At 39.9% G+C, this 22176-nt stretch overlaps 1 protein-coding gene across 1 annotated transcript in view; it reads right to left on the bottom strand.

Annotated features, from left to right (window-relative positions):
- Positions 1 to 7199: 7199 nt before the first annotated feature.
- fras1 (Fraser extracellular matrix complex subunit 1) overlaps positions 7200 to 22176 on the bottom strand; it is a 206622-nt gene continuing 191645 nt past the window's right edge. The window contains 17 exon segments of the mRNA XM_036598414.1: positions 7200 to 9105; positions 10662 to 10808; positions 12136 to 12341; positions 12798 to 12964; positions 13607 to 13723; positions 13811 to 13970; positions 14642 to 14749; positions 15112 to 15262; positions 16428 to 16642; positions 16830 to 16990; positions 17307 to 17539; positions 18111 to 18386; positions 18710 to 18897; positions 18997 to 19197; positions 20930 to 21086; positions 21288 to 21493; positions 21600 to 21747. Coding sequence (XP_036454307.1) covers positions 8527 to 9105; positions 10662 to 10808; positions 12136 to 12341; positions 12798 to 12964; positions 13607 to 13723; positions 13811 to 13970; positions 14642 to 14749; positions 15112 to 15262; positions 16428 to 16642; positions 16830 to 16990; positions 17307 to 17539; positions 18111 to 18386; positions 18710 to 18897; positions 18997 to 19197; positions 20930 to 21086; positions 21288 to 21493; positions 21600 to 21747 — 3420 coding nt within the window. The 3' untranslated portion in view covers positions 7200 to 8526.

Here is a 22176-nt window from a genome sequence, read left to right as displayed (position 1 = left end):
GCACAATTCATTATTAGTTATGATGTGAACAAAGATGTCAGAGTGGCTTGATGCATCATTCTAGAAAACTTACTGAGTCAGAACTGTTGACAGCAGTGGTGATAGGAACCAGAAGTCTGAAATGTTTAATGCTTCTAAAGCTACATCACAGAAAGCTGTTAAATGGTTACTAATATGTTGCCCAATGTCTGAGACATTGTTTTACATAAGTTTTGAGATAAGATTTTGACCTGAAATGTTTGCTGCTTTACCATTATCAACGTTACATATAAAAACTCAGAAGAGACATGCAAATTCACGGGTTGAATTGGAAAATTGATAAAATAGCTAGTTTGCATTGTAGTCATCAAGATCCCTGGTTCCTATCACCACCACTGAAAAGACTTGCATTAAAAGGACCCACCATTTCACATCAAACCACTCTGACTGACTATGCTTCACCATGTTTACTTCTCAACAAATTATTTATTAAGAAATGTTGAAAAATTGGTGGAGTTCCTCCGTAATCTCAAATAGTTTGCTTATGTGATTTTTGGCACTAAGTCATACCGTTAGCTATAGACACAAGTATATCCTATAGCTGTAAACAAAAGTTTATAAAAATTCCATCATGCTAAATTGGCAATAAACTTCCATTCCTTGTTAGCTACATTAGCCTCATAGCTCCAGTGCAAAACTAAAGCTCGGATGATTGACTACGATTAGGGGAGTAAGGAGAATTTGTCTACATTTTTTTTCCAAACGAACACTGTAAAGGAAGAGGATATTTCAACCATTCATGATGTTCCTGACTCAGTTCTACTCTTTTGTAAACACAATGTGGCTGATATTCAGCTTATGTCAACATTTCAGGTTCTCTAAAAACAAGAGGAATATGACGTCAGCACTACAAGGAGGAGAAAGAAAGAGAAAGCAGATTATGGTTGGGATTAGAATCCACAGGCTGGGTAGGAGGGCTGTGTGGGTTGAGCAAGGAGCCTCTTGAGAGAAGATCAACAATGAAGCAAAGAGACTATTGCACTACATTACAAACACATTTTCTTGTTCCGTACAGAATATTTCCATCAAAGCGAGCCAGCACTCCAAAAATTGGCCAAATTATTGGCTACATGGGACTCATGAAGAAAGACTGAGAAACATGGCTGTAGCACTATACTGTTTCCAGTGCACCAAAAGAATAAAAAAATAGCACAGCATAATACATTGAAATGACCCAGTTTTGCTATGTGCGACTCAGTTATTCGTTGTGGGTTTGCCCTCCTCTCCACAAATCATCTTCAGTCCCCAGAGCTCGCACATGACATACTGAATCAAGGGATGAAGACACTCACTAATCTGCTAGAATGTAAATGTTCAGTGATGTAATCACAACAGACTGAACCACTGCACTGCACTGAAGCCACTGGAGGCAAACACACGTCAGTCATGACTGCAGGGTAAATTACTTAAAGCAATAGTAGCTAACAGATCAATCCAAACTCAACCTACAAATTCATTCCTTCATATTCTGTTCAACCTAATGAGCAGTTGTAGGGAAGCTTCTTGCATTAGTTGCATCACAATGACTTTCTGGTTAAAAGTGAATCTGCCACTATGATAATGTTAGCACTTGCTCTAGATATGATCTGTATCAATCTGATATTTCATATGCATACAAAATAAATCTAATGTGAAATTAATAACACACTCTAAACTGATGTATTTTCACCAAAAAAGTTTCTTATGAGGTCCAACCTCAAAACAGTTACCATGAAACAACGTATTTGTAGGTGGCACATTACTCTTCTCTAGACCACAACATATGTATAGGCCTAGCATTGGTCTTGTCTAGACCACAGGTTACCAACCCTGGCCTTGGAGTACCCCCTGCCCTGAACATTTTTGTGTTCTCCCTGCTCCCAGCACACCCACTTTACACTGGGTTTACACTGGTCTAGGCTGGTGTACACCCACCCTTTTTCTGGAGGTCTATGTTCCTGTAGAGTTTTGTGCCAACCTCCATCTAACATGCTGTCCTTTATGGCATACTTCAATAGCTGCGTACAGTAAACACAGATAGACAATGAATTTGTAATGCCAGGCTTGTGAGACAGAAACTGAATGTATCTGAATGTATACTGTTTTCTTTCATTTTTGACTATTATAGACTTTCAGTTCTCCGTTAACCCTGCAGGTCATCTTTGCTCTCAGGTACTGCTCAGGACAAACCTGTGCTGAGGAGATGACCTTGCTTCTGATAGCATCCTCTGACTGTCATGTGCTACTTCCACAAACCTGTGTTCCAGTTCCAGCCTCCTCAGCCTGAAACTTGCAAAATGCTGTGGTTGATTCCAACTGTCCTTATGTGGACATCACTGACTTCTCCCATAGAGAGGGAGCGAGGTAGCTATCAGTGTCCTCCTCAGTGATCTGTGTTGTTTGCTGCTCTGCACAATCTGTGTGACTTTGAGAAGAGGAGCACACTTAAGATGCATGGTGGTCCTCTTCCCTCACATTTTCCTTGTCATTAAAAGTACGTGGGATGCTGTTAGCTGCCTCTGTGGCCAGATGTTCACTGCCATGACCTCCTGGGTGGTCACTGAGATGACCTTAACAATGAGCCCAGCAGCCAGGCAGTGAAGTTCCTCCATGCTGTCGCTGGAGTGCTGGCAGAGAAGGGAACCACAAGGATCTCTGTGCCAAGAGACTGCTAAAACTCAGGTTTCGTGCACTGATCCACATCTGCAGGTCTAGTGGAGTGCAAGTCGTCTTTGGTCTCTCACCAAGTCCACTTGAATATTCTCAGTAAAAGACACAGCCAGTATATGTCAGGAGCCACCTGATAACTACGATGAGGGCTTTCCTCTACTACATCTGATGGGATTGAGGCTGGGACTAGGGGATTTTGCCTTATGATCTCAGGGATGCTCTGCTGGGAGTCTGTGGTTGCATTGCTGCAAGAGGAAGTGCTCAGCTTTCTGGAAGCTATCACTACCAGCTGTGCCTTAACTAGGATCAAAATTTTAGTGAGGTCCATTTTGCAGAAATGTGACCAACATCTCATAGTGAATGAACTAACAGCCGAATATGAGTATCACACAAACCTTACGTTTCTCCTTTAGGGTTTTTTTTAATTCAAAATCATTGCTCCTTCTTACTCATCTTTCATTTGTTCCTTCCCCATCCCTCCATTCTTCTGTAAACTGCTGTTACTCTTCCATAAACTGATTTGACTCCAGTTACCCTGTTTAGGTTTATTTAATTAATCATTCAACTATTTATTAATATGTTTATTTTGAAAAAATAGCTGAAAATATGTGTTGAAAGCTACACTAAATGAAGTGATAGTTTCTAATTTAATTCATTTCATTTACCTCTCTTTCTCTCTCTCTCCCGCATCCCTGTCCTCGTTGATTGCTGTAAAAGCACACATTAAACATACGTTATAAAAGGCTGTCTGTACTAAAACCCAGCTAACGGGAAAGGCAGCTACTCATACAGTTAATGAGACAAAATACAGCTGAATTTACCTGCTGATTTCTTAATACTGTTAGCTACACAATGCTATGCCATCAATATGCTATGTTAACAGTGAACTGTCTCATGCTGGCTGTAGTATGTTATGTGTAGGTAACACAGTACAACTTTAATTGCTCATCTAATCGCTAATATTGCCGAATACAGAGCCTGTAGCCTAAACTGAGCAGCTACTGGAGCCAGACTAAAGCATGCTGACTTAGCCAGCAACACTACGAGCAGTCCAAACAAATAATGAAATATAGGGTTTGCATTTTACAATCCTAATGTGTTAATTGCGCTCATAAATCTTAGCTAGCTACATTTTTACCACTGTTAGCCTGTAGCATGTGTGCTGCATACCTGAACATCTCAAGAAGTCAAAGTTACTCTGGTACTCAGCGGTGGCTGAGTGTTTATAGCGTCTCATACAGAGATAAACAGAGCGGGCAGTTAAGTCTGTGGCCGAGTCACAGCTGTTCTGAGGTCAGCTGAATCAGTCACAGCTCATTGGGTTAGTTTCGTTGCTTTTTTCCACACTAAATCTAATAAAACCCTTCAGAAACAGTAAGTAAAGTTAAGTAATAACGTACTGAAGTAACTGCGGATAGCAACGATTGCTAAGCAGTGACTATAGGGTTGAGGTAAATAAGGCGGAGCTTGGCAGATTTGACTGGCAGTAATACAGTAACAGCGCTCACAGAAAACCAATCAGATTTCATTATCATGAAAATGCGGCATAATAAATATCCTGTTTCCCATTTAGGTAGATCTGTGACACCGTGGCTGCGAATATAAGCAGAGTACCACGTTATCATCTACATTTAATGTCATGAATGAAGAAAAGTGAAACAAAAAATTCTTCTGAAACTACTGAGGTCAGGAGCTCGGTGTCCTCATAGCGAGTTACAGCCATGACCGGCAGTGAGCAAAGAGGTTCTCCTGCCAAAGCCTTTGTTGCTGGATGCTCCGCTCCATTGCTGCCCTCATTAGGCAAAGCCAACAAGCCCAAAGCCTGTTCCTCCTCACTGTCGTGGCTGGTGATCTGCACTTTCTTGTGTGAGGTGTATCAACATCAGCTGACCAAGAGAACTAACTATCCATAAAGTGCATACGGGACAAGGGAACAACACTTTGTTTGCATTTAATTTGCAAATAAATTAGTAAGAATACTAAATAGTTAATTTCAGTTTCAGGGTAATTTTCTAACTGATTCAATCTAGCTGATTTGGTACACGTGCAGTATTCAAGGTTTCCAATCATCTATGCTACAGTTCTAGATCCCTCACGTTTTCAGTACCTAACAAAGACTACCACATATTCTAGAACTGTACTGCCTTTATGACACAATTTGATGTGTAATCTTGTGACGAACATCCATTCTAATGCATTGTGGTCTATAGTTTAGAAATGCTATGTCAAAATAAACCCAGTCAAATCCAACTAAATCTTATGCAAGCATGACTTTCTGTCCCATTATTAAACTGGATCCTGCCATGAAAAAAGGCCCATTATATGCAGATGATATAGAAAATGTTTGATGTACATCATTTATATTTATTGGGCCAGAAATGTTTTTGGTAAAACAACATAGATAATGTTTGTTAAGTTAAAGATCTACTATAAAAAAGCAAAATGACGAAGGATTCATTAATTTGTGGCAACATTATGGCTTCTTTCAAGGTCAGCACAAAAAAACAAACAAACAAATTGATATGTTCCATATTACTATCACTGGCAAATTCCCCAAGTGCTCTGCAAAGAGGTCCCTCATGTTTGATGTTGAAGCAGACAGATCCGTGTCAAGGTGCTCTTGGTCGCTCCAGCCCCTTCAAAAGTAATTCATTAATTCATCAAAGACATTTACATAATGAAAAAATAGCAGTATGTTTACTACAACAACTGAAGACATCAAGAGGTGAGATTCCCAGCAACCTTACTGAGATAGAGCTGAGATTAACACACAGCTAGCACGTCTGGTGCTGTTTTGCATGCAGTGTTCGTGCTTTTCTACACGAGAGCTGTCCCCATGGAGTCCTGAGAGGAAAACTGCTGTTGATGTGAGTGGAGTGACAAGCAGTCAGTAGTTATCAGAAGTGTACTGAGCACTGAGTAGTTTCCATTCATTCGTGTGTAATTCTGTTGCTCCTTTTCATTAATTAAGCCCAGAATTATCCCCACATTTGGTTGTCCCTATGTGACTCAAGGCTAATAACATTTTCACTAGGATTTGGGACAACAGCAGCCATGTTTCACGGTGATGTCTCTGGCAGAGACAAACTCGTCTTACTTTTCTTGACAAATATACCGCAAAAAAAGACACTTACTAACCCTTTTCCCCTTTTTATATATTCAAGTTTTGCAAACTACAGCATTATTGTTTATGTTAGCTTTTAATTATAACCCATAGGCCTTTTCCTATTTCCTTTTTCCTTCATTAACTACTATGCATTATTCAGTAACTACTATGAAACTATTCTGTAAGTTATGTAGTTACGAGATTGAGGAGCTGACATACAGGCCATTGCATTATAAAGAGTTCATGAGGTTGATGAGGCAGTTTAAAATTTGCCGTTATTTAAAAATGTAGGCATATTTTAATTGTTGACGATGCAAAGTCACAGAAGGTCTGACGTGAAATCGTGTACTGAAGAGAAACTTACCAACTCTGATTTCCTTACATTGGTAATGATAGGAACAAGGGGTTGCGATGTCAGCAACACAAACATAGCGATAGGGAACAGTTTGGGGAAGGTCCTTCTCTGTTCCAGCATGACTGTGCTCCAGCGCACAAAGCAAGGTCCATAAAGGCATGGCTAGGTGAGTTTGGTGTGGAAGAACTTGACTGGCCCACACAGAGCCCTGACCTCAACCCCACTGAACACCTTTGGGTTGAACTAGAATGGAGACTGTAAGTCAGGCCCTCTCGTCCAACATCAGTGTCTGACCTCACAGATGCTCTTCTGCATAATTGGGCAAAAATTCCCACAGACACACTCTAAAATCTTGTAGAAAGCTTCCCAGAAGAGTGGAAGCTGTTATAGCTGCAAAGGGAGGACCAACTCCATATTAATGCCTATGAATTTAGAATGGGATGTCATAAAAGCTTATGTGGGTGTGATGTGTAGAATGTGTGTAAAAATGTGTAAAAAAATGTCTCAGACATCTTATTTGTTTGTGATTCCGCGATTGAGGTGCCATTTGTGTTCCACTGATGTTACATTCACACATTCCCAACACCCTATGTGCATGTTTCAGATATATAACTCAAAACATTAATGAAACCTATCAATAGCACACTGTCTCAGCTCACTATAGCTACTTTGTAACTACATTTTGTATTAATGTGTGAATCCATTTAACATCTCTCGATTCAAACATCATTTGTTATGATTCCTCCATTATAGGTTATGACAATGTACACAGTAGATGTGTCCTTTTTGCTCAGTCCTGTTGCCTAAACAAACTCACCCCTATGAAAGTTCTGCAATATTGGAAAGAGTCAGCTCGGCTCCACCGTTGGTGAAGGCTGTGTGAAACTGTATGAAGTAGGCTGTATATAATATATCAAACTATATGAAAGAACTCACAATTACAGAGTTCATTCTACAGAAATACAGCCAAGGCCTTGCCTGAAGCACAGAACTGACAAATTCACAGCAAACTAGTGTAAAATGAAAGGTAACAAAACTTCACTTCAGTGGTTGGAGGCGACATCTTTTACAGACGTCTCTTTTATTACTAAAAAGGCACATAGTACAGGCATCACGTCGAGAGCATCATTAGTTTTCCCACAAATAATAGCACCAAAAATATGTTCTCTCCAAAACTTTGATAGGCACTGCATTCTGCAAAACTGTACAAACAAAAGGTACAGACAAAATAAATGACAGCAAATATAATCAAATAATCCAAAAATAATTGGCGCATAATGCGCTGTGCTATGGAGATTTGGGGCTGCATTCGTAACCCAGCATGTCTCTCTAAAATGAGAACCTTACGATATGCAACAGAGTCTTAATACACAACACTGGAAAACATTTGTTGAGGCTTTTTACGTCAAATGTGCCAAACACAGTACATAACATGAGGGTAACATAATGCAAGATAATATGATGATAATCTCTCGTCAACATTGTCATTGGATACTGATGGAGCTTGTATGTACAGTACAGCATTATAAATCCAAAAAATAAGGGTATAGCATGACAGTAGAGACACATGGTATAAAATAACGTGAACACAGCATAAAACCATTCTGTTACAGTGTTTATAAGGAGTCAGCGCTGTATTTACTACAGTAGTCGATACAATAGTCAACAGTCAATAAAGAGAGTGGTTCTCAAGAAGCTATCCAAACAATACAGTCAAGTAGTAATGGTTTATACTACGCAATAAACACTTTGTATTTGGATTCAGACTCAGAAAATCGCACTTGACAAAGATCAGCGTGGCACAATGGTGATCAAGCAACAGGAAATTACATCAAGGCAAACATCTCCAATAAAAACCAGGGATGAGGGATGACTATGTCACCGTGTAATTGCACTTTATAAATGTATTTACATCATTCTCCTAGTCCAAACAGCGTTGGCACATGACCCGTGCTTAATACTTTCATAGTGGTTTTACTGAGATTATTAAATCAAAGTATGCAGCGAATAAACTGAATCAACCATTCAAACGAAGTGATAAAGTGGCTGAGCTACCACTGATTGCTCTACCATGACAGTGATGACAAAGGCATATCGGCATAAAAGAATTTCAAAGATGTGCAACTGCAAACCATTCAGTTTGATGACATTTGATGATATTTACCAGTTTATAACTTCCTGAGGTAGCTCAGTTGTGAAATGATTTACACTGCATAGCTGGCGGACTTCCCTTTTTATCTCTTATGGTCATATAAAAATACATTAACAATATCTCATTGCATTATTACAAACAGTGATAGAAAATATGCTTCTCTTTTCAACTCCGTATTAAATACTCAAGTTTATTTATTTACGTATTTTTGGACAGAGGACCGGATTAGACTTCAGTGCCATCATTCAGGTTGTTGTGGAGTTTGACCTCTAAGTTGACCTGCTTGACTTTGACTCCATTGACCTTGCAGGACTCAGCACTCTTGTTGAGTAGGTTGACGTTCCTCACTGTGCAGTGCTTGCTGTTGAGGTTCTTTTCTAGGCGTTCCAGACACACCTCCACTTTGGTGTTCAGTGGGTATTCCTCAGCTGCCTTGGAGGGTCTCTTATTCCCTGCACTTTTCCTGCATTTCCTGAAGAGCAGGCAGAAGGCCAGGAGGACTAGAAGCAGCAGAACAAAAGCAGCCACGCCGCCTCCCACGGAGCCGCCCATCTGCGGGTTGAAGGTTGCCGAGGCTTCCACCTCCAGCCTCAGCGTCTTCATGTTGGTGCCGTTCTTCACCTGGTCGCCCTCGTTGTCGTAGATGAGCGACTCATCCAGCGTTAGCCGGCCTGAGCGGTCCACCAGGTCACGTCGGCCGCGCTTCAGCTGGTAGGTCAGAGAGCGCTGGATTCTAGGGCTGGAGATGGACTCTGGCCCAATCACATAGATCACCTGGAGATACCACTGATGCCCAGCCTCCACCTGGCGGAAGAGAGGCATGTTCCTCAGATCAACAGCCGTCAAATCCAGATCACACCAATCCAATATTCTCCAACAAACTGTGATACTGCAATTTAAGGATGCTTTTTATATATTTATCCAATTTTCTCCCTAATTTAACTAGTTCGCCTCCTTCACAGAATTCTACCAAGTTTGGAGTGTGAAAGCTAGAGCATGCTTTCACTAACTGCTCATTCCGTTAGGTCAGACGCTCATGCTGGCTAGCATCACGCTGAGCAATGGGGGAAGAGGGAGGGCACAACAGAGTAAGGCCAATTATACTCTCTTAGTCTCCCAGCTACAGATAGCTGTGACATCGCCAGTGATCAAACTCACCATCTCCTGATGACAGGGCCAATGCTTAGACACCACTTAGCCCCAGTATTTGTATTTTCATGGATAATACAGCATTCTTCAAGTACATTAACGTATGTAAAACCAATCCAATTTAGATAAGGTATAATGCTAACTGGCCACTGTCTAACAATCAATTGTTATATTATTAAAATCTCAATATAAAATGAAAATCTAAATGATTCATCGTAATACTTTATTTAAAAGGCAAAATTCTTGTTTGATTTTTGATTATGTCACTGTGCACCGGTGGGTGGGGAAACAATAATATTAATGAATAATTTCAAGATGGAAGAAATGATATCTTGACATCTTAAATCTATATCTAATATTTCTCATTTTTTGCTTATTTCATGAACTAATGCTTCAAACAAGCAAAATTATCTGCCAATGGAATAAGACACTTTCACTAGATTAAATAATTTAAAACAAATTAATTATACATGAGTTAAACAGACCTTTAATATCCTTACATCAATCTCAAAATTGGAGATATTAGATATTTTGACCACATCAAAGCTGATTTCACTTGCCAAGACATGTTTTTCAGCACGTTTCACCTTTACCTAAAAACACCGCCACCCATCTTCAAGAGATAGAGCCCCTCCCTAATACCTGACGCTTGGAAATATGTCATGGTACACAAGAAAAATGTGTTATGATTTCTAAATAACATTTAAGTATCAGAACTGGATAGGGCTTTATACAGCTGATATCATTCACTGAAATACGGATGGCTTTGTTACTGATCAGGAAATCCTTACTACCTTGATCAGTTATGCTTTGGATCAAGGCAGGATAGGGCAGGATTCTTGTGCTTTAAAATGCTGGGAAAAGGAATTGAAAAGCAGAGTGATGGACTGAAAAGAAAAGCACTTCCCAACGATCAAAGGAAGGTTCACCAGCACATGATTTGGGCTGCTAGTTGTTTGCTGGAGGTCAGTGAGCCCTGGGCTAAGAAGACAAATATAACAGTTCTTTAGAAAACAAACAATAGAATTCTTGAGCTGTGGCCAACTTCCTTGTGGACATGGAAAAGAGTCAGCTTGGCTCCACTCTTGAGACAGGCAGACTGAGGCAAATGCCTGAAGGGCAGGTTCTGAAAGCTCTGGCACTTGCATTTGCCAGGAGGGAAATGTCAGGCTAGAGAATCATTTAATAACTTTTTAGTTACGTCCACTGACCTTATAGAGGGCATCGACCTTCATGGTGAAGCCGTCCACACCGGGCATGGCGGCCATGGACTGCAGCTCGGGGATGTCTGAGGCAAAGCTGGCTTCAAATGGGACATCATGGAAGTAGCGATCACACACATCCGGCTGCTTCCGATCCTACAGAAGAAAGTAGATGTGTAAGGTGTGATTCTTGGCATGGCATCTGTTTTCACTTGAAGCAACTTTGTCAGTTTTGACTGGAGTGTGGTTATGGGTGGACCAAGTGCAACTTTCTGGCTCAATTTAGCATTAAAACAGCTTAGTGGACTTGGGATTAGGGCCGAACCAATACCAAAGGTTAGGTACTGATAGCAAATCTGATAACTGTAATATCGGCTGATATAATTTTATATAGTGGAGAAGTTTTAGTTAAACTGTGCTTTACTTGCTGATGGTTAGTTTTCAACTTCATCATATTTCTTAAAATTTTATGCAATTAGGTCTTTTTTCCAGTTTTGTCCCCAATTTCCATTTCCATCCAGTAGTTAGGACTCCTCCAGTCACAGAATACAATCAATGCTAGGAGGGCGAATGCTAGAAGAAGCACCCTCCATGATGCATCTTTTCAAACTGCCATTGACACAATGTCATTGGACAGCTGAACGCGCTTGGAGGAAAGCGCCAACCGCCAGTTGTGTTACGACAGCTAATAGATGTTTGCACTGGTTACCATCTAGCTGGGTGATGGGGTGAGACGGGGGCCATCCTACCCACCCAGAGAGAGCGAGGCCAATTGCGCTCTCTTGGACTCCTGGCCACGGATGGCTGTAGCATCACCAGGGATCTCCTGATGACAGTGCTAACGCTTAGATGGCTGCGCCTCTCGGGAGCCCCAATTAGCTCTTCTTTATATTATTTTTCATGAGTTCTTCTCACATTACAAAGGCATCTGTGTAATAAGATATTGCTTTCTTTGTGCTAAGGTTTAGGTTTGGATGCATTTTATATGTTGTATGTTATTTAGGTGACTGGTGACTCCTTGCTTGGCTGTAAAGGTTGGCGTAAGAGCATAAAACCATTCAATTAATCTCACATATAAAACAAGCATCTTAAAAATATCAGTGTAAATTTTGCAGACACAGATAAATCTGTACAACCTTGTCACTGGACAATTTCATCAGTCACACAATATAGCAGTCAACCCTACTTATGATCCTGGATGATGCTTTGTGCGTAACTTAAAATTCCTGTTTGTTTTCTACACATGAAGTTTCCAGCATTTACCAGATTCACTGACTTAATGACGTTTAGACAACTACCAATAAGCTACTGCTATCAAATTATAAAGTGCTAATGTAAACAGCAATGTCTGAGGCTTCACACTACATGCTGAAATGATGGACAATTTTTGCAGACTTCACGAAAAGCTCCCCTAACAAACACATGACTATATCAACCAAAAGCAACCCACAACCCACATCAAGCGAGATTTTAGGAGACATACCAGTAGCAAGAAGCGGTGTTTGAGGTGCTTGTTAGGCTGAATGCAGCCATACTGGGGTCCCTCGTTGTACAAGGTGCCAGTTGGGTCAAAGAAGGGCACATATCCATCCCGTCCCGTACACAGATACACCTTCTCCAGCTGCAGCTTATAGGCTGAATTCAGATTCTGGTCTGGGTTCCACAGCACTCTGCCATACAACGTCTGACCTATGTAACATATTAAAAAAAATCAATGCATTTTTAAAGCCAATTATGGCAATACTGTATATTATATTTACATTAGTATGTTGTTCAACAGTTAGCTGTAGCCAGGAATGCATACGATACTATTCTGCACACCAGCACAAACTGCACATGAACAAAAGCTAATTAGATGTCAGTCCATTATGCTATTGTTATTTCAATCATTTATATTTTTATCTATTGATTTTCCTTTTGATTCTTTCTGCAAGCACTGAGTAAAAATGCATTTTGTCCATTTCAACTTCAGAAAACTTTTCAGAGAAAGCCTTAGAAAACAAATGATCTTGAAACACGCATAGTGACAGAATAAAGGAATGCTGGTATAACTAGCTTTTGTCCAGTACATCATAATACTGCTAACTTTTGTTCTTAGCTGAATTAGACTTTTCGGTTCCTCTCAACAGGAACAGGTGCTTTTACCCATGGAAAAAGCTCCTTTGTAGTCCATCTCAGCCATGGACATGTCTGCAGTGGCGGGGTCCATCATGAAGACCTTCTCATTGTTGCACAGCTGGAACTCAGTGTTGAGGGAGTAGACCACAGGAACAGGACGATTTGTTTGCTGGAACGCAATGGGCACCAGGAATCTATTGGCAAAAGAGAATGATCATCACATCACAGGTGTTACCTCTTTTGGTTTTACACCCATTCTGAATATGGTGAAAGCTGTATTTTGCATGCTGAAAACAAAAAATCTGTAAAAATAAGTCTCAAAGACAGAAAACATATGTATAAAATACATATAAAAAGACCATTAACCCTCCTAGGCCCCCCATGGCTTGAGAGACCTCTTTCTAAATTTCATTGAATTATTTCTCATTTGTACAGTGAAAGAAGTGGAGAAACTTTGTCTGAAGTGCAGATTCTAAACTTTCAATCAATTGGATTTGATGAAAAGTTATTGTGTGCAGTCGACCATCAACAACAGCCGTCATGTTTTTGTCACTGACATTGAATTCAATGAAAAAAGGCAGAATCTAATCTGTTGATATAAAATGTAAATTTAATGTAAATGTAATTCATTATGCAATTATGTGCCATATATTAATAATTATTAATTATTAATCATTATGTATTTGTAATCTGAATGTATAGCAAAACAGCAACAATGACTCTAGACTTACTAGGGTTAAATGTGTTAGATCTTTGCTGTATTAAAGCACTTTCCATCATCAATGACTATGTATTCACCATCATACAGTCTCCACCACATCATGACTGTAACCTACTTTTCAGGGGCGTGGGCTGTGCAGGAGAGGGGCTTGTCTCCAGGATCGATCCACGGCTGAGTGGGCTGCACTGTGCAGGGAATCAGGAACACTGTGTATTCTCCAGAGTAGTCTTTTCTAGAGCACAAGAGAAATACATCATCATCATCCGCATCAGCTGGACATACCTGTATGACCTAATATAACTGGACCTGCAGTGCCTACCTGCTGTAAGAGCTTGTGGCCCTCCACAGCTGGTAGGGGGAGTCAAATGTCTGTGCGCTCCACACCAGCTGCAGGTCAAAGTCCATGCCCCCCAGATGGTCCGGGGCCATCAAGTGGGACTTGTGCCCAGGCAGAGTGTGATGTTCAGGAACAAACTGACCTGCAGAACACAGGATTCCTTTAGTACAATATGTACAGGCAACAAATTATTACAGTCAGATGGGAGTTTTGCCATGTCACAGAAATTCTCTGTGATGCACAAAAATTATTATGCAAAAATAATAATTATTATTATTATTCAGTGAGACAAAAGGTTCTTCTTTTATCGTGACAGGTAACTTGGCAGAATTTATAAGTAAACTCATTGTATTGTGAACTGAATATATTTGAGATTGATTAGTGTCAGGTACCCACAAACAAACAGATCAGAAACTGGACTGAATTACTGCCCTTTCACTGCATCCACAGGGATATGTGAGATTTGTTTTTGGGTTCATCTTTCTCCTATGTGCACCATCCTACCAAGTTAGTTCAAACTGGAGTTCATGCCTTTTGTAAAAAAACAATTAAGTATTCAGACCTTAGATATTAACAAGGATTATGTTTTGATCTGTTCAGGCCCAAGACATCAATTGAGATAGTAATAAGCTAAATATATATAAACTAATAATTTAAAAAAGATGTCTGTTTAAAAAGATGTCTTTGATTTCTTTTAAAGTGAAACTGAAAGATTTAGATTTCTCTAAGTATTATTTTTAAATAAAAAAATATCAATGCATTGACTGCATTCTGGCTGTCCTATAATTGCAACAAGTGGTCATGGAAACGTACCTCTGAATTTAGCATGTGTCTTAAACTCAATCACTAGTCTTCCATCCTCCCTGATGAAGATTCGGATTATCTGGAGTCTGGCTGACAGCACACTGTCTGTCTGGATACCTGCAATGAACAAATAAACACAGAATAATCAACATCTACCAGAAGAGAATATCACACAAATAAAAAACAGCACAGGGTGATTTCAGTTGTTTTAATTATATACAGAAAGATTATAGCTTAGATGATAAGATTTTGTAGGCTTTGGTAGTGTTGAAATAAACATAACTTTCTTTTCTGTCTTTTATTTTATTTATAGTTGTATATAGTGTGGTGCATATATTGTTTATTTTATTGGAAATTATGTTGACACCTGCACCAAGAAAAACTCCCTGCACATCTTTTAGTTAGCAAATAAAAAGTCTGAGATTCAGAGGTGGTTACAGATTGCTAGTTTTCTCTGAACTGCTGTGAGGTGCACGTACCTGTCCTCCACAGCACAGTGTCATAAAAGAAGGAGAACTCCATCTCTGTGTGGTGTTCGAGAGAGGCCCAGCCTCGAGGGGCCGTCACATAGATGTATGACACATAGAGAGGCACCTGCACTGTCAGGAAGGACTGGGCTGAGTCTCTGACCTGTAACACAAGGAAACATAAACATAAACAAATGTATGTTTACATCCAGCTGAACTGACCATAAGCAAATCAGCCTCAGCATATACAGTCTTGGTTAAACTTGGTTTCTTGTATAAAATGCCAGTCAAATTGGTTGCAAATCATGTGCTCTTTCAGACAGACACACAAATCCTAGGCCAATATGTTTGAAGAACACTGTCAATTTGCATGTTTTGTTGATTTTGTAAGTGAACATGCTCTATAGAGAACAAACATTTCATCATTCAATTTGAATTTCATTCAAACATTTCACATCGTTTGAAGTTTAACATATTGTAAAAAAATAATAACATATGAAACACACCATAACTTCACCAAATAAACAGTAACTATGCATTAAAATGTGCAGAAGTGTGCTCTCTGTAGAGGATCTGTTAATTTATTTTTTTTCACTTAGAACATCAACAAATCATGTAATTTGACCAGGGGTGCCCACATTTTTGCACATGACTGTATGCCTGATATACATGCCTTAGCGTGAGCATCCCACAGTCAGAATGTGTCCAATTGGCTGAATTGACTCATACAACTCCATTTAAATTCACATCCTTAACAGCGATAGTTCTGCGAAAAATCAAATTAACCTCAAATATACTCGATAAGCCATAACATATTTGGAGTCTGAAACTGGAGCCACAAGACTAATGTAGCTAAAAAGTAAACTTGTACCCGACCAACAACTGTTAACTACATTTTATCTAATATTTTAGTAAATATGTTTTTGGAATTATTAGGAGCTGAATGGGACAGCTCAGAGGAAAGACAAATTTACCCAGTTTTGCTTGCCATTATGAGGCTAATGTAGCTAACAAGCAATGGAAATTTACAGCAATTAACATCATGCAAATTTTATGCTTATATTATCACCGATTTGCCTCAAATGACCAATTAACCAACTGTTAATGAACCTAATCAAATAGACTTGATTATGTGGTTTCTGACACTGTATGACATACTGTTATCTATACAAAAGTATTACAAAGCTAAAAACATAGAAACAGAAGAACTAGAATAGATGTCTTGTTTGGAACTATCCTTTTAATGTGGGCCACACAGTGAAAAAAACATGCACGCTTCATCAAGAGGCTAATTTGACTATTGTTTCATATGTAAGCATGGGCCTAACCTGGAAGTCAGCAGTGACTGATCCCCCACACACATCAATGAGCTCAGTCATGTCATAGTAGGCATCAAAGGTCCAGATGCAGCTCTTCAGGTTGAGGTGCTTGTACAGTTGGATGGTTTTGGTCTCCCGGACATTGGGGTTGAACTGATAGGGTCGATCATATCCAGGGCCCAGGGATATGCTGTCATAGGACACATCATCCAGGAAACCCGTTTCTAGAGAGAACGAAAGGCATGAACATTCACTTAACGTTCACTAAACATTTAATCAAAAGTCAGTCAAATTTGAACTTACGATCCTTCATCTTTCTTATATTCTTACATTTGTTAGAAATTATTGCAAGATTACAGGATCCAGGTTGTAAGCTGTCCTGGCTCTGTTCTAGCAGGGAGCACCACTCACCAGAGATACCCTGTAAGTCTTTAAGGGTGACCAGATTGGAGCAGATGTGCTGCTGGCGGTAAATGGACTCGGAGAGCAGGAAGTGCAGGTTGTGCAGGGGCATAGTGGACACCAGGGGAAGCATGCCATCCTGATGAGGGATCTGAACTGAGATGTGGATCCTACCGGGCACATTAGATACATCATTACAAAAATAAACTACTTATTCAAGTAGCTGCCTATTACTAGCAGGTTTTTTAAATAGGGTATAACTGGGTCCAGCTGCGATAGCTATTAAGAAAATTGACCTTGAATTGACCTTGAAACAATTAATAATTTATGTCCTGGTTTTGACATGAAAAAGCCAATAATATATATTTTCATGATGCATTTTCAACTGTAAACCAATAATGCATTTTGCATCATCAAGCTCTTTTGCATTATATTGAAAGGAAAAACTAAAGAAATCAGTGTCTGGGTGACCACTACACTACTAACCTGTTGGGATGCTCTTTATGTTTGACGTCCAGGTATTTTAGTGTGGCAATGAAGGACTGGGCCTGGAAGCCGCGGGCAGTTCCAGTGGTCACTGGTGTGTGGCATATGGAGCCCTCCGTGCTGATGGTGGCAATGTTGCTCCTCAGTGGGGTACCCAGGTGCCCTGCCTTATCCCGCGCCTGAGCCACACAGCGCACATGGAACCTTCGGCTGAAGTAGATACTGTCCAGCACCTGCACAGCAAATTACCATGTTAAGATTATCATGTAAAATACAAATCTATACAAGTATCTTGTGCATTATTTTGAGATTTTACAGTCTCTACAGTTTGCACTCCAAATACTGTAATTGTAATTATAATTAACAGTATCTAGAGAATGAGTTAAATTCACTTTAGTTTTTGAAAGCTAATTTGCAATTCTTCGCCTTTAATAAAGTAGTGTGGGAAAACATTTTAATTACACAATTTACAAAAACAGTCAAATGTGATTTACGATGGCTATTATGTTTTTAGCTGTGCAACCATAATCAAGTCTTTTTGAAATTACTTAACAACTCGAAAAGGTTTGAGGCAAGAAGGGTGATGATTTGAAGTCTGCTAAATGGTCGGTCTAAGCTTCCATTGCTTATTAGCTACATTAGCTCCTTTAAAAAATAAATAACTTTGGACAACAAACGTCAAGGCTGAATGACTATATTTAGGATAAGAAAAAAATCATGTAAATTGTGTACATTTTTGAGGAACCACTCCTTTTATATGTGAAATCAGCCAAAAATTGATTGCAACTAAAATAAAAGGCTAACCATGTGGTTGACGGTTGTGTAGGGCGTGTTGTCTGTAACCGTCTCAAAGGGAGACCTGGCCCCACTGGTGTCTGTGGGGGCCGCCACCTCCCAACTGAAGTGGATGGAAGTCTGGTTGATGCCAGCCTCCTCACAGCGCTCTCTCATTGATGAGTACTTAGGGTAGTGGGGATCACATGGAGTGACACAGACCAGAGGATAGCCTGGAGATGGAGACTTCTTACTGCCCTCCTTTGTGACCTCCTGCACGTAGTCATAGTCTGAGAGTGATACCACCTGAAAAGAGAGCGCAGAATACAGGCAATTGTGATTAATTACACAAATTAATATGATTAATCAATTTATTTTTCTCATTTGACAGCCCTTCATATAAAATTGCAATATAATACTTTGTTATTATTGACAACAACTACAGCTTCTTTAGGTTAATTCTAGTTATGATATCAGAATCATTAGTATCGGTAATTGCTTAAAAAATATTGGCTTGGGCAGATGTTTAGATTTGATGGATTTCAAATTGACATTTGTCAGAAATCAGAAAGCCTAGTACAATGATTCCAATTTGCACTGTTATATTCTAAAGAAAACCCAGATCTTACAATAGGAGGAGCAGGAAGGATGAGACTTCCTGCAGCTTCCTGGTCCAGGATAGTAACTGTCGCCATGGTAACTTCTCCAAGCACAGCTTCCACTGGGTCATCAGGGCCAAGAACCAATGAGAAAGACTCATGCCACTCTCGCTCCTCATTGGATAAGATCTCCACCTTAAAGAGAATGTGGTCCATACCTAAGAAGCAAGCAAAATAAAACCATTTTCAGTTGGAATCCACAGAAGAGGGTACTGAAGAAAGTACCTTGGCATCAGAAATGTAGATGTTTGACTAACCAGGGCTGAACTTGAGCACCCGACTCTTAGGGTTGTAGTCCACGCCGGACTGAGCTGATCCGTCCCTTGTGCTGCAGCGGATCTTGGAGGTGCGGTCCAGGTCTCCTTTACGGATCACTTTGATGTTCAGAACCTCGATGCCATCTGGACCAGAAGGCTCCCGCACTTGGTAAGAAGCTTGTTCAAACTCAATGGTTGGAGCTGTGAAATGAGTAATGACAGAACTGTGGTGAGAGAGAGTTGCACCAAAACATTCTTCAATGATGCATCCTGGTCTTAATCACTGTGGACTCAGACATCTGCCATCAGCTTCAAAGTTATAATATATAAATTAATAGCTTACCAAATGATGCTAATGTGGCTAATAGCACAAAAACGTTTAATGATAGGAACCAGTTAGTACTGTCTCTTTTCCACAGTGCTAGCTGGCCTTCTACAAACTTTATTTCACTTCAGTATACATTCAGCTTAGTCCTTGAATGAATGAGTTTTTTAATGAAGCCCTGTTTTGGCCACATTTTGGCCACTGACAAAGCAGAGTAGCTACTTGCTTCGGAGATTTTTTAGCGTTCTTTTTTTTCTTTTTAACAAACCTGTTTGCTCAGAGATGGAACTAATCAGACAAATCAGATTTGTTAAATATAAATACCTGATAGCTAATGTAACTGTGGTGGTCTGCCAAGCTAGTCCATCTTGTGTCACAAATGTTGTTTCATTGGCTGAAGCTGATATCACTCTATGAAATAAGGTCTTAAATAAAATAAAGTGTTAAGTTAGCTGCCACTACACCGAAAGGCTACCACTGCAGTAATAGATGGTGCCTATAAAAAACACCTAATGATTGGCACGGGGGACCACCACAACCACTACAACAGCGATATTTGTATTAACGTAAAGTTTTTATTAAACACTTTCTTTTCCACAGTATAGGTTTTTGGTACTGAAGCATGCCTGTTAATTGTAAATAAAAAGTATACATCTATAAAAACACATTTCTATTATTGTGGCCACAAATTCTTAATTTGGATTCACTGGGTCAGGTTTAAATATATTACAATACTTGAAGGCATTTCCACAGTACATATCCACAGATCATATCATGAAATACCATGAAACCTTAGACAGCTATGCCATGTGGGAGCCCCTGTTAACTCATTCTCATGCCATAAAATGCCATTTCTTGGAGGTTCCTCAGCAAGTAGAAATATGTTGGTTTTTTTTTTATTTTTACCCAATTTTCTCACCAATTTAGTCGTTTCCAATTCCACCCGCTAGTTAGGGCTCCCCCAGTCACACGACACTACCAACGCTAGGAGGGTGAAGGCTAACACAGGCTTCCTCCGAGACTGGTGAAACCAGTCACCGCATCTTTTCGAACTGCCGCTCACGCGACGTCATTGGACAGCTGAACGCGCTCGGAGGAAAGCGCAAACCGCCATATCTGTTACGTCAGCTAACAGACGCCTGTGCTGACTAGCATCGCGGTGGGTGATGGGGGATAAGTGTTTTTATTGTGTTTAAATTTTAATTGTCGCAGTACATGATTACTTGATATGCAGATAGTTGCAGTTGTGCTGGACGTTTTATCTCATGTCTTTGTGAAGAGGTGTGAATAGTTTTCATAGTAGGGGTGTCTCACGTCTCCCCTTTCACCTCTCATTACTCATTAGCATCTCAACACAGAGTTACAACAATTCACATGTGGCGGCCCAGATGTGTCCTAGTTAATCTGGTAAAAGAGTTCTGGTAAAAACATTTTATTTATTATTTAAATCAAAAATATCCAAGTTGATTTCATTTCAGCTGACAGAATAAAATGTGCAGGTCAGAGCGGTTTAAGTACTGATGATGTTCATGATATGCTTAGAAAGCTGATTGTAACAATATCATCATATCACACAATCATCTGATTATCTGTAATCAAAAATCTTACCATCCTCATCATTAGTGATGGTCACAGTGACGATGTCATTGACCCCAATCATGGCTCCGCTCCAGTGATCCCCCTGCGGTGTGCCCAAGTGTACCTGGAACTCTTCTTCAGGCTCGAATACCGAGTCATCATTGATATAGACAGTGCAGTTCTTCACCTGCAGACAAAAAAAGAAGCTGGCATGATACATAGCATTTTCCGGATACTACAATGTTCCTCCACAGTTTAACACTCAAACCAAGGTCATAGGTACAATTTTATTACTCCTTTCAAGTTTATAATGCAAAATTATTGAAGCCTCGACTAATGAACGATTACTAGATGTGACCAGATGAAAGCCCTGAGAACAAAGCAACACCTTTTCTCCTTTGTGGAACACTATCCGAGAGACGTCTGCGTTCCTCCTTTCCTCAAAGTCATCCATCACCATGGCGGACATGGTGCGTGTGAAACAGCGAACAGAAGATTTGTAGGTGAGATCTCCAGTCCTGACGATGGGAATGTTCAGCACTCCATCTTTCTCCTTCACTGTATACGCAGCCTTCTCAAACTGCATACTGGGGACTGAAGAGAGCAGCACAGGTTTAAGGTTTACTTCACTAGAACCTTTTCAATGTCTAAGACACATTTAGAAAACAAAGGAATGTAAACGACCATTAATGGCACATACTGTCTTGGGTGGTATCAGTGATATACACCGAAGCTTCATATGGCTCTGTGAGAACAGCGCCATTGGGAGAGCTGAGGAAGACAATGAAGGACTCCTTCCCTTCGATGGTGGGGTTCTGGATGTCATCCATTATGGTCAAACTACAAGTCTAGAGAAGACGAGAGACACTGTTTTAGTAAACTGATTTTCCATCAGTCCAAATATGTGAAGAAGCCCTCTGAACATTTAGGTACTCCAAGGCTGTAATGTTAGCTATTTTATTTTAATAACAATGGATGTTAGTTAGCTATAGGAGCTGTACTGTGGTAACAAAATCAAGGACTGTACAAACAGCTAACCTTACTGTTAATGCTTTATGTTCATTTAATCTTAAAGGAATGGTCTGGCAAAAAATAAAATGTACACAGTTTTCCACTTACACTACACGTAGTCGATCAGCCAATATGTGTTTGGTGTCCAAATGTTGAATAAAACTGGAGGATAATGTTGCTAATAATAGTCGTCACCCAAAACTTTCTGTAAATATATACCTAAAACTTCTCTCAACCTGCTCAAACCTCATCCATATCTTGATTAT

Source organism: Colossoma macropomum, unplaced genomic scaffold, assembly GCF_904425465.1.
Source record: "Colossoma macropomum unplaced genomic scaffold, Colossoma_macropomum, whole genome shotgun sequence".
In the NCBI taxonomy this organism is placed as follows: domain Eukaryota; kingdom Metazoa; phylum Chordata; class Actinopteri; order Characiformes; family Serrasalmidae; genus Colossoma; species Colossoma macropomum.
The sequence above is the reverse complement of the archived record's forward strand: the minus strand, read 5'-3'. Positions and strand labels throughout refer to the sequence as shown.